The sequence below is a fragment of the Giardia intestinalis genome, chromosome 4 (genome assembly GCF_000002435.2).
Source record: "Giardia intestinalis strain WB C6 chromosome 4, whole genome shotgun sequence".
NCBI classification, from domain to species: Eukaryota; Fornicata; order Diplomonadida; family Hexamitidae; genus Giardia; species Giardia duodenalis.
The window spans coordinates 1,498,658-1,511,213 of record NC_051859.1 but is presented as its reverse complement, the minus strand read 5'-3'; the positions used below and the strand labels follow the sequence as shown (position 1 = coordinate 1,511,213).

The following is a 12,556-nucleotide window of genomic DNA, read 5'->3' as shown; positions in this document are numbered from 1 at the left end:
CATTCCACTAAATCCTTTGAGCCAGCGTCATTGTTTCTGGAGCTTAGATTGAAAGTAATTATTGAGAAAAGCGAAAATCATCCTTATTAGTATCGTTACTGCCAGAATAGTGAAAGGATAAGTGGAGATTAGAGCAGTACACAAGCAGAGATAGATAGGAGGGACCGGACAAAGAACAAATGCTTATTGATCTTTTAGAGCTACTGTCAGGGGTTCTCGTTTTTGAATATGAGCAGTATCACCTGGCAGAGAATCATAATGAAGGGCAGTGACCCGCTTGCGGTCATGCTAACCGATTGTTTTCTCTATGTAGAAAGGTGTTGTGGATCAGGTTGTAGGCTCTATCCCTGCTGCACTTCGCTTGCCACAGAAAATTGCTATAGCCATGTAACGATACGCAACACGATAGCGAGCTCTGCTTTCAATTAGAGTAAATTGTGTTACACTTGCCAACGTCTTTGCCATAATGTTACGCAACATTACCTTAGGAACTACTTTGGTCGTGGGCTGATGTAGTCTATGGTACGCCCAGTCCTTAGTGACCATCTAAAAGCATTTGAAATGTTAACCATCAAGCACGTGCCCTTGCTAATAATTTCCAGGGCATCGTTCTCTAGCCGGTCGGCCTACCATCTATACCACTAGTGTCCTGCAGTAGTCTGATTGGTACTGGGTGTATGACCTGTCTCATCCATGCTCCAAGCACTCTGGAGTATACCTCAACAGAGTACATTGTTATGCAGCTCCCATCTGATTTAGAAAATGAATGCAACGGTCAAGTTGTCGCAATGTCTGAGGGCTCACAGGCATACTACATCACAGACACACATATATACAAGCTTCTTGCTCGTGACAGCAGTAATACACGATTCCTTATAACATCCCCCAGTGAAGCCTCGGAATCATCACAGACATACGGTGTTCTGTGTGTATTTGGGTCAGTTGTTGAATTAGACCCGTGCCCACCAATTGTGAACAGTATTCTGAGGCGCTGCGTCGCCCAAAAGTTGGGAAGCAACATTGTTGCGCCCATCTATCTATCTAGGCTTCTTTCAGAATCTAATTATATTGGCACAAAGAGAGATGTCTGTACCTACTTGGCATCCCTTGCTATGCTTCCGTGTGATCTAGACGCTAATTCAGAGCGTTGCCTATTTGCTGCCAATGGGGAGTATCCTCTTGCCCGCTTCCATACCGGTAAAGTTGCCGAGATACTGGCCATATTTCTAGGAGGCGATCCGAGTGGTCTTGGAGCAGATCAAAGCACTTTATCCTGGTGCACTCCATCAATACCACTAGCTGCTCTGGTAGACATCATACAGCGCGTTCTTCCAGGGGTCTCCTGGGGAGTAGCTGCCCACGCAATAATATCTCTTTCTAATGCCATCGATGGGTGTATACTGTCACTGGAGAAATTGGCTGGGTTTGTCTCTGACCCAACGAGTCTACATTTAAGCCCTCAAACTGCAATACGCTTGAGTTCCAGGCAGATACTTGCAAGCATTGTACTCTCCTTTATCACTCAGTCCGGGATACACATGACCAAAGCAGGTATTCACGTAATTGAATTCACACTTAAAGCTATTGTTTCCAAGGTGGGTGAGATATCTCTTCCTCACGACTTCCTTTTGGCTTACATGGAAGAGGCAATGCTGGGAGAGCAGCTAGCGCAAAAGGTCAGCGAGATATTTTCATTGCCCATTATAGCTTATGTGGATCTTCTGGCCCCAAGGAGTTTACGGGACCTAAGGAGCGTTGACACATCAGCCTGCTGGATGGCACCAGAGCGCAATCTTTCAGTTGAGTCTCAGTTTATGTACATAGAGCGTTCCCATTTGAGTAGCAATCCGCTTAACAGGGCATTTGAACTGCTCGATATCCAACAGCGATGGAGCAAGAGCGCATTTACAGCACTAATGATAGATGTATGTGCTCCTCACGAAAACCCTAACGCCATCACCGAAGATTATACTCGTGAGGTAGGACGCACCGATAGTGGAGAAATAGTAGTGGTTGAAAAGCGGGAGAAGAGGATCCTCCTGGCTTCCCGTGTTCAGGCCTCCCAATAACGGGTTTTAGTGCTTAGAGGGAGCTATCACTGGAGTACATTCTATTTTGATTTTTATCTGGAAAAGCTGATCGTTAACGGATCTTCCCCCTTGTATGGACCCACTTTCCAGGAGCTCGGTGGCCCCGCAGTCTTGTGGTACATCTGCACTGTCCCCTAGAGAGCTTGCACAGCACCTTTATCAAATGTATGTTCTCCCGCAGCGGGTTGGGCCTTCTTTGGCGTATGCTGCATCACACGCGCCTTCCAACGAAACGTCCGCATGCCCTGCTCCAGAGAAACCGCAGGAAGCTAAGGACATTCAGCAACTCTTTTATGATCGAGATACTTGGACTGAGCTTTACCACTCGATTGCTATCCAGCAGAGAGAGCTCCTATCTCGCATACAGTTGGAAGCTCTTGATCACTACGGCCGTCTTTCGATGCCTCCTCTCTCGAGACCATATGATTGCGAGAATCTTTCTGCAGATGTTATCTCCTCGTGTACCTTTGAAATATGCGAATATCTACAAGGAGAACGCGCACTTGCTCCCATGGAAGATCCTTTTCCTCCAATTAACGACGACACAGAGAAGTTTCTACTGACATGTGTACATACATCCTTGGACGTCATGGACGCTCCCGTGGGTACCGCTCCAGTACTTCCTACCCCAACATATTCGTTTGATAACTTGCTACAAAGACCATGCTGTATTGATTGGAGTATATTCTACCTTTCCTCAAACCGTGCAGAACCATATACAGAGGTAAGTATAGCAGATATTCTGTCACTGCCCTCAAATTTAGTCTCTAAAGTTCCTCGTGATACCAGCACAATTTTTGTTGACATCCACAGATTGTTGTTTCAATGTATCAAGCATGCAAGCTCCATGCTGACACGTTCCTTTGGTCTTGATAGCAGCACTCCTCCTTGTTTTAGAACTAGCACTGCAGCAACATTATCAGCCAATGAATTCTGGTCTCTGCAGGTCCTTACTGACCGGCCCCAAGCATATCTTCTGTTAGTTCCGTCGACCTTCCAGTCTTCCCAGTTTTCGGCAAATATCTATCTTTGCTTCCTTTCTCTCTTCTTTACCTCATATATTGGGTTAGCCCAGCTCTTATTTGAGAGGGTCTCTGACTTCAGCAATCTTTATACTTTGCACTCTATTTCTTTTTTCCAATCACCTGCCATTGAACATGAAGATCAAGACATGCTCACATCTATGCAATTCCTTCATTTGCCTTTGCTTGAGAACTTTAGCCAAGTATTCACATCGTACAACGCGCTGCTTTTTCTTCTCAGTGACACATCCATTCAGTCACAAATTTTACAGACCAATGTAGCTGTTGGTCTTACTGCACTTGATTCATCTGTTCTTAGTACACTTGAGGTCATGACCAATGAAGAATCCTTGCTTCTTACTCTTACTTTGTGCAAGAAGCTGGGCACTAATCTTAAGAACTATGGTGGATTTTCCCAACGACTTCTTTACATAGATGCCAAAGAGCGCTATTCACAAAATATAAGTGCCCTTCCATATCCCTCTTGGGTGCAGTTCTGTCGTGGTAGCCTTTCTTGGTATGAAGACTATGGATTACACAGTATCACCCCACATGCTTGTCTGTATCCATTGCTTACTGAAACACCGTCGTCTCTGATAAGTAATACAGGGAAGGAGTTTCACTACGACCCACAACTATCATCTTATTGTACCAAGGAAGCACTTAGTAACAGTACCTTTCTTCAACGCTCGATTCCTCTTAAGCCGCTTCGTGTTTCTACCCTTCGCCACCATGACACATCCCTGAAATCATCACGGACAAAGCGACGAACGGTACCAGACGTTCAAAAGAGATCTCGCAGCCATGACCAGTCCTCCGATCTTAAGGATATAGGCAATAGTCACTCCGCAGCCTGGGCTCTGACAGACGCCCTCCATCAAGGGAGTGCCTTAGGTCTAAATCCAGGTACTACCGACGGGGGGATACTCACGATCAATTCGCTCAGTCAACTAGCAATTGGTAGCACCACTGAGTTTAAGACGCTATACAATCATACAGACGAATATATCGATAGTGCGGTAACCCTCTTCGACTATACAAATTATTCATTTGAAGAACGATTACAGCGAAACAAGGCTTTTCTACCACCACATGTGATAACAGCAACAACAATCCAGAACAGGTTGATTTCCTATGCCACAAAGCACATGATGAAGCGTCTTCGTAGTAACAAACAAGCATTCGCGCCTGGCGCAGAGTTAGCCAGAATCCGTCGCGTAGTAAAAGACCAAATATCAACGTATAAGAGGCTACTGAGAGAGGGACGCGACGCTTACAACAGAGACTCTAAAATTCGAGTTAAGCTAGAGTCTAAAAGAGCAGAGCAACTACAGGAGAAGCATCAAAGAGAGAGGCTTGACTTTTTGATAAGGCAGACCGAACAATACACATTTGATAATATAAAATCTAAAACAGGGGTGACTCTGGTGAACACAGGAGCGGAAAAGGCAAACCTGGATAGCACCGATTTGTTTAAACTAAAGATTCTACGAGAAGACCTTGAGAACGAGTACACTGACGAAGAAGAGGCGCTTTCAAAGGCAAAGGATAATCCAAGGACTCTAAACATAAGCGGGCTCAATATTGACTTAAAGAAGCAGCCGACGAAGTTTATTGGCAAGCTTAAGAAATACCAAATTATCGGTTTCTCATGGCTTGTCAATCGGTTTGAACTGGAACTAAATTCCATTCTATCAGATGAAATGGGGCTGGGAAAATCTGTCCAAACAATTGCATTTTTTCAACATCTGGTCGAAAAGTATCATTATCATGGCCCGTTCCTAATCATAGCACCCAACTCTCTTCTGATAAACTGGATAAAGGAGCTTAAGAAGTTTGTGCCTAGTTTACTTTTGTGGCCGTATTGGGGAACCCAGCGGGAAAGGATGCTCATCAAACGTGGATGGGCCACGACTCTGAACTTTGGCCACAACATAGATACTGCCATGGAAAAGAACGAAAGTGTCCTGGGGAAATCCGACTCAATCTTACATGTTGTTATAACTTCATATCAGATAGCAGTGTCTGACATAAAGACCCTTGCAGCGATACCGTGGAAGACAATAGTGCTGGACGAAGCCCAGCTTATTAAGTCCAGTGGAACGCAACGTTGGAGGACTATCATGAAGTACAAGTCGCGCTGCAAGGTGTTGCTGAGTGGTACGCCTATTCAGAACTCACTCGAAGAGCTCTGGGCTTTATTGCACTTTGTCATGCCAGAGCTTTTCGAGCGGAAGGATGACTTTGCAGAGTGGTTTAGTAAAGATATTGAGTCTGCAGCTAGTAGGCTTGGTGCAGTCAAGTTAAATGCAGACCAACTTCGCCGCCTTCAGGGAATCCTTGCACCCTTTGTTTTACGCCGTGTAAAAGGAGATGTAGAGAAGGATCTGGGATCAAAGAAAGAAATAATTATCAAGTGCTCAATGAGCTATCATCAGGCACGGTTGTACAAGACTGTTCAGCAGCAGTTTTCCCTAGATACCATGCGCAGCTCTAAAGATGACGCAGACATTAGAAATATTGTCATGCAATTGAGAAAAATATGCTGCCATCCAGATCTCTTTGAACACACTAGTTCCGTGGGTCCGTTTATGCTTTATTTCTTCATCTCACAGTCTAGATGGTGCCAAGGAACAAAGTACTTAGAGGTTATGAAGGCTGACATGGAGGGAGACCCTGATGATGACGATGACAGACTATCAACTGTGACCTCAGCAACAGGCTTGGTGGCAGCTGGCCAGAAGCAGCAGAAAAACTTGCGTCGTGTATCTACATCCAGTCAGACCTCTGGTCTGGCCGGGGTGTCATCACTATCTTCTATTCACAATGGACCTGCTGCCCAAGATGCTGTGCTTCCTACGACTTCTAGTATGCCACTTATTTCTGGGTTGAGTGATCTTCCTGGAGTGTTCCAACTTGATGGAGACCAGATATCCACAGTTGATTCCCAGTCTTCACTAGTAGCTACAGGAGCAGACGATTCTTTAGGAAATAGTAAGCTGCTTAATGCGCGTAGAGATTTAATTTTCAAGCGTACTGCGCAGAGCGATGTAGAGGCGTTTACAGATATCTTTGTCAAGATAGGAATACCAGATATAGCACGCGCCAATTATATTGGACGTCGCATCAACCCATCGAACGCATGTAGTGACATAGAACTTTCCCTTCCCTCACCTGTTCTCCTTGGATTCTGTAGTGACCTCGCTCAAAAGATCCTAGAGTGTACCATAGCAAAATACTTTAACATTTGGAATACTGATGTACCTGTTTTGCGGACAATTTCGAGATTTTTAGCCCTTTCGGTTCAGGATTTGGGGTTCTTAGCATATTGTCCTTTGCTTATTGCACACAATGCAGCATGGCCAGCTCTATTCCCGATGATAGCACATTTCCCCTTCGACACGAAGTATGAAACAAGGTTTTCTATAGTGTTACATCTGTATAGTCTAATTGGAAGCCAGCTCATGTCTTTTGATAGATCGATTCTTTCTAGTACTTTCTCATCAACGCTGCCATCCATCTTGGTTAATCCTTCCAGTCTTTTAATAGTTTCTCCAATGTCTCATCTCTTGGTTTCTGATGCCCTTGAAAACGGCCAATCAGACACCTCAGCTGAGCACTTTGCCATCGAAAAGACTAGCTGTGTTTTCACTAATACACTTTCTAAAGAATATCATGTAAGGTATACTCAGAGGGATCTCCTGGCGCTGCATCAGTTCAAGCAGCATTGGCTGATAAAGGCGGCAAACGATTTTCTAGAAAGCCAACATCTCAATCATTTGTTGGTCTATGATGCTATAGCACCTAAGGTCTTTGGGCTGCAACCTCAGGTCCATATCCCGACTATCTTTAAACCGATGCATACTCACGACGTACAGGCTCTCCTGCGAGGCGAGGAGCTTTATCGAGAAAGCACGTTTATGGGATCTCTAATTACACCTCAGTCCTACCTTCCTCTTAAGCTATATGATCAAAAGTACGTAAGCAACTCTTTGCTAAACTGCCCCGTTTATTCTAAGTCTGTTCTCCGTCTAATAAAGGACTCAGGAAAACTGACAGCCCTCGATAAACTTCTGCACAACCTGTACAAGACGCGTGAGCCTGTTTTGATCTATTGTCAGATGACCAAAATGCTTGATCTTCTAGAGGACTACCTAGTTTTCAGGCGCTACAACTACGTGCGCTTGGACGGAGGTGATGCGGTAAATAAGCGAGGGCAGATTGTAGAGCGCTTTATGACGGATGACACCATCTTTGTTTTCCTACTGAGCACAAGGGCAGCATCTTTAGGTCTTAACTTGACAAGGGCAAGCACTGTTATCTTCTATGAAAATGATTGGAACCCCACACAAGATGCCCAGGCAATGGACCGGGTTCATCGTTTAGGTCAGAAGAAGTCAGTCGTTATCTATCGGCTTGTCACAGAAGGCAGCATTGACGAGAAGATATTGGAAAAAGCAAGAAGCAAGGAGATTGTCCAAGAGTTGGTCCTTCGAGGACAGAGACGTGATGAATTCGGAAATCTGGTGCATGTGGATGCCTATGATAACCAGCCTAGCAAGACTAATGTGCGACGTATGACGAGAGACGACTATCTGGACCTTCTTCTTCCGTCCAAAGGAGACAAATGAGATGAGGAATAAATTCTACACATTGGCTTGATAACCTTATCGTCCTCTTGGAGCCCATGGACAAACTTGCGTGGTTCGAAGCAGCATACTCAGGCGACACAGAATTTATACGACTTAATCGGAACAAGTTCAGGAAGACAGTTGATAGATGGGGTAGAACGGCACTGATGTATGCGGCCAGGGCGGGACACTCAGAAATTCTAGAGTTACTTCTTCCAGACGAGGTAGGACTTATCTCTAATGACGGCATGACGGCCTTGGTTGCCTCCTTGAAAAATGACTACATAGATATTTTCGTTCACCTGTATCCTTTAGAACAGAAACTATCTTCTAAAGGCCAAAGCCTTACAACTCTATCGATTACCTATAATGCGCCCCGCTGCCTTCGCTTTTTACTTGAAAATGAATACATGGAGGACGTACGTGGTGCAGATGGAAAGACAGCCCTTGAGTTAGCTCTAACACGAGGTCATTTTAAAGCCGTAAGGATACTTATGAGCAAATTTACATACAGTTGGCAATCCTTAAACAAAGCTTCCCTTTTTGTCAAGCGACAAAACTTAGCTGAATTTGAAGAGCTTGTTGTTCGACATTTTGGTGAAGCACTGCCAGAATACATTAAGAAAAATAGTAACGGACATATCTTTACGGTGACTAATGAATCACCTAATCCAGAGGCATCAGACACTCACTCTTCTGTAGACTCTTTTGATATTTTTTCTGACAATTTGACCCCACAATTGGACACAATATCTCCTCCAATCACAGATACATCCGTTAAGTTACAAGTCCAGACGTCTGCCCCCTTGCCTAAGCCTGATAGAGCTCCTTCTTTGGTAAAGATAATAGCAAGCACGTCCACGTCAGATTTAGTTGACAAACTACAGCTCCAAAACAGTGAGCTAAAGAGTAAGCAGACTGAGGAGAAGAATCTTATAGAAACGATGCAACAGCACCTGTCGGACTTCCAACGAATCAAGGCCGAAATGCGTGAAAAGCTGCAGCTCTCACTGTCCACAATCGAAGATCAGAAAAGGGAAATTTACGTTCTTAGAGTAGCCCTTCGGGCCAAGATAGCTGCCATCACAGAGGGTACTGATGAGAGTGTGTCTAACAATGTAATTTCCATGGGAGATGAAGAGCTGAGTATTAACAATGTTGAAGACCTACTAACTATTATGGAACGCACAAAATACGTAGGCGATGACACAGGCGTTGAAAAGGACGTACAAATTGCTATGTTAGAGGAACGGCTGCGAGAAAAGCAGAATAAGATTTCTATGTTAGAGAAAAAGGCAGACACACCAGGAAGAGATGTCACAACACAATATAACCTAGATGATGCATTAACCTCTATCACCTATGTCAATACTGGGGTACAGGTGCATGATTGCATAGAAGATAACTTGATGGAAAATCTCAATATATCTAAGGCCACAATAGAAGAGCTTACTACTCGCCTAGCAGAATCGTCGCAGAGAAATGCCGCATTGAAGGAACAATTATCTAATTTAGAACATTCCACACGTGACGCGGCCGCTGATGGTGTATTAGAGACAAGTGTCCGCGTTATGGAATATGAGCTAAGCAAGCTGAAGTCTTCCAATGCCTTGTTAGCACAAAATCTCAAAAAAGCCATGGAATCCGAGCCAAAGTACGTAGCCATGGAGATGGAGCAAAATGTACTAATGCAAAAGCTAGCAAACGCAGAAGAAAGCAACAAAAGAATGATGGGAGAGCTTGCTGGTTACCAGGAGAGAATTGCCGCACTAGAAAGTACTCTATCAGAAGAGCGCACGATGAAGACGGCAAATGCAGAAGTGAGTCTGTTACAAAAGAAGAATAGAGCTCTAGAGTCTCAGATGCAGAGTATCAAGCGATCCCTGATTTCATATGGATCCGTGGAACGCAGTTATAGAATAGAGCAAGAAAATATTGCCAATAAATATAAAGTACTACTACATAAATACGAATCCATACGTGCTGCTTATACCCAACTGGAACTAAAGCATCAGCTGGTGGAAAAAGAACTAAATACATGTCGTGCTTATAGAACCTTCCAGTCTACTATTAATTCAACTCACAGACCACCAGTTATAAACCCCTTTGCGCGTTCACATGTCACTAGATCTGCGCAGCTTACGCAAGAATCTCTGAACATGTCTGATCTGATATCTCTACCAGTTGAAAACCTCGACGGCAATCAAGGCGACGTACATAGAAGCCACACAGTTGCATCAGCTTGGCGTAGCCCTTCTCTTGATGGATCCCCTAGTCCACTAGTACAGCGTGGACACTATTCAGCCAAGCAATCAAGCGGGAGTGGTAGAGAGAGAGGAGTCAAGTCTGTTCAGATACCACGTAGTTATCAACCTGTTGGTAGAAATTCTTTTGATCATCAGATAAGCTCTCTTCCAACTATGCCAATAGTATCCACTTCTCCGAGCAAATTGGAATCTATCTTGTCGGAGAAGCTAACCAAGTCGATGGTGTATGCATCTAATGTGCCTACAGATCTCATGACATCGGTTGTGAACGGTGACCGAGAGAAATTTTATGCTAACCTAAGCTTAGCTGGAGAAGCAATGGAGAATGGAGTCACGGCTTTAATGCTTGCAGCTGAGCATAATGAGCCAGAGTTTGCGCGTCTTCTGATCCAGTGTGAAGCTGGACTGAGTCGTGCAGATGGGCGAAGAGCAATTGATATTGCCATTTCTGCACAGAACTATGCTATTGCAGACATGCTTATTCCATACGAAGGATACTCGTCAGAAGAATTAGTCCGGATTGGTGGCAGAAAAACTGAACTAATGGAAGCTGCAATGCGCAATGATATAGTTCGGGTATATTGCTTTAGACATGTACAAGGCGGATTGCGAGACATGAGTGGGTGCACTGCTCTAATGTATGCAGCTGAGAGGGGTCATGCAGATACGATAAGAATCCTACTAGACATCGAAAAGAAAATAACAAATACTCAAGGAGCTACAGCACTTATGTTGGCTGCGGTGAACAACAAGGTAGATGCAGTCAACATGCTAAAGGGAGCAGAGGCACGAATGCGGAATCAGGAGCATCATACTGCCCTGATGCTTGCAACAAGAGCCAACCATCCAATGATTGTCGAGGCCCTCATTGAATTAGAAGGCGGTATGTGTGTAGAGACTGCAGGGCTGGTCGGCTCCCGCGTAACGGCATTAATGTACGCAGCTTATTATGGGTACGGTATGTGTGTTAGTCTCCTTGCTCCAAGGGAACACAGCCTCGTGGATAAAAACGGTCTAACTGCATTAGACTGGGCGATCAATTGTCATAAGAGTGTGGATCCTACTTGCAAAAACCGCATAATTCAAATACTCCAACAGTATATTCTTACACCAACAGAGCAGTATCCCTAGCGAAGACAAGCTCACTGCCTTTTTTGCGGATACATGCGATTATCTAATAATTCTAGCATACTAGACAATTCTCGTTGCGATTTATCAATGTTACTTGTTTGAGTTAATGGCTTGACAGATAAACAGCAGATGTTTGGAGATGTTTTTGGCCGTGTGTCGCTACTTGGTTCATAAGAACTCGACACTTGCTTCTGGTCAATTACACATCCGGAAAGCTCATCATTAATCGGAGAAGCACGAGTGGTGAATATTTTAATATCATCCTCTGTATCGATGTGGTTTTTAGTTAGTGGCGAATCCACCGATATTTCTGGTGCAAGACTCTCAGAACTATATATATCTGTAGCTGTTGCGAACGAGCGGTGCGATAGTTGACTGCTATACCCGTTTCTATACCTCCTAGTGTCGTTTGTGATGCGTGATGGAATCCCCCCTCGTTGCTCCTTGATTATGGATTGCTCTTGTGGGCTGCTGACGCTGTTGATAGATAGATGATCAAGATGAGGCGACTTTGCATTGTGTAGACTCATGTCACTAACTGTCTCAATGACGGTCTTTTTCAGTTGGGTACGTCGTCGTTGAATCACTTCATTAATAGGTTCCTTGTGGAGAATATCTGGAGTATGGCTTAGTTTAAGGCCAAGCATCTCCTGCTCTATATAACTCTTGGGGTTTGGAGCTTTAGAAATGCTTGCCTCTACTGTCAGCAAAGGCACATCTAGAAAGGCACCAAGGTGGGCGCTCTTATTCTCCTTCTTTGGGAATGTAATGATGGGTATAGAGCGCGCGGTGGCTAAATTTTTATATGGACTTGGGGCTGCTGCAGTGGAGGTGGAAGCAGATAGAATTCGTGTTGGCAGGGACTGAGAAACTGTCAAATCTTCATTGAATGGAAAGGTGCCAGTTATGACTACCGGATTTATCCGTGCTCGCTCCAAACTAATCTCGTTAAAAAGTACAGACTCTCCTAAAACAGGGTCACGGGGTTCACTGATGTTATGAGTTAGCTTATTAGGGCCTCTGAACCGAGGGTGTGGGATATATGTATTGTATCTTATCGGCTCCTCACTTGTAGTCGGAGTCCTTGAAGGGCGCGGGCTTGACGGCTCTGTCAAATCTAAATTGGCATATTGGTCTATGCATGGATCTATAAAGTATGGTAAATCGGGTTTTGTAGACGCCGTTGGAGCAGAAATGTTGAGTACTTGCCGCGAGGATGGAGGCGTACTATGTCGGTAGGAATGAAAGGCTAGAGGAGACATGCGATGTCTGTTAGTATCAGCGGAAAATGGCCGCGCACAATGAATAATCGGTGTGCTCAGGGGCAAAGCTGATACTTGGATGTATCGAAGCCCCGGGTCCATAGGTCTCAAGGGCTTCGTTTTTGTACCTGTAACATCTGTCTTGGGGAGCAT

The 12,556-nt window shown here is 44.5% G+C and overlaps 4 protein-coding genes across 4 annotated transcripts; 3 read left to right on the top strand and 1 right to left on the bottom strand.

The window, feature by feature from the left end:
• Window positions 1–677: 677 nt before the first annotated feature.
• On the top strand, window positions 678–2,069 carry GL50803_0016369 (uncharacterized protein; the record flags this gene model as incomplete). Its single annotated transcript, XM_038045860.1, has 1 exon — window positions 678–2,069. One exon carries the CDS (start codon window positions 678–680, stop codon window positions 2,067–2,069), a length of 1,392 nt encoding a protein of 463 aa, XP_037902008.1.
• Window positions 2,070–2,163: 94 nt separating this feature from the next.
• On the top strand, window positions 2,164–7,743 carry GL50803_0016370 (putative Transcriptional activator; the record flags this gene model as incomplete). The annotated part of the gene is made up of 1 exon (XM_001706082.1): window positions 2,164–7,743. One exon carries the CDS (start codon window positions 2,164–2,166, stop codon window positions 7,741–7,743), a length of 5,580 nt encoding a protein of 1,859 aa, XP_001706134.1.
• A 56-nt stretch (window positions 7,744–7,799) lies between these two features.
• On the top strand, window positions 7,800–11,141 carry GL50803_0013735 (Ankyrin repeat protein 1; the record flags this gene model as incomplete). Its single annotated transcript, XM_001706081.1, has 1 exon — window positions 7,800–11,141. The coding sequence occupies one exon, from the start codon at window positions 7,800–7,802 to the stop codon at window positions 11,139–11,141; it is 3,342 nt and encodes a 1,113-aa protein (XP_001706133.1).
• An 11-nt stretch (window positions 11,142–11,152) lies between these two features.
• GL50803_00101309 (uncharacterized protein) lies at window positions 11,153–12,556 on the bottom strand (the record flags this gene model as incomplete). The annotated part of the gene is made up of 1 exon (XM_038045599.1): window positions 11,153–12,556. The coding sequence occupies one exon, from the start codon at window positions 12,554–12,556 to the stop codon at window positions 11,153–11,155; it is 1,404 nt and encodes a 467-aa protein (XP_037902007.1).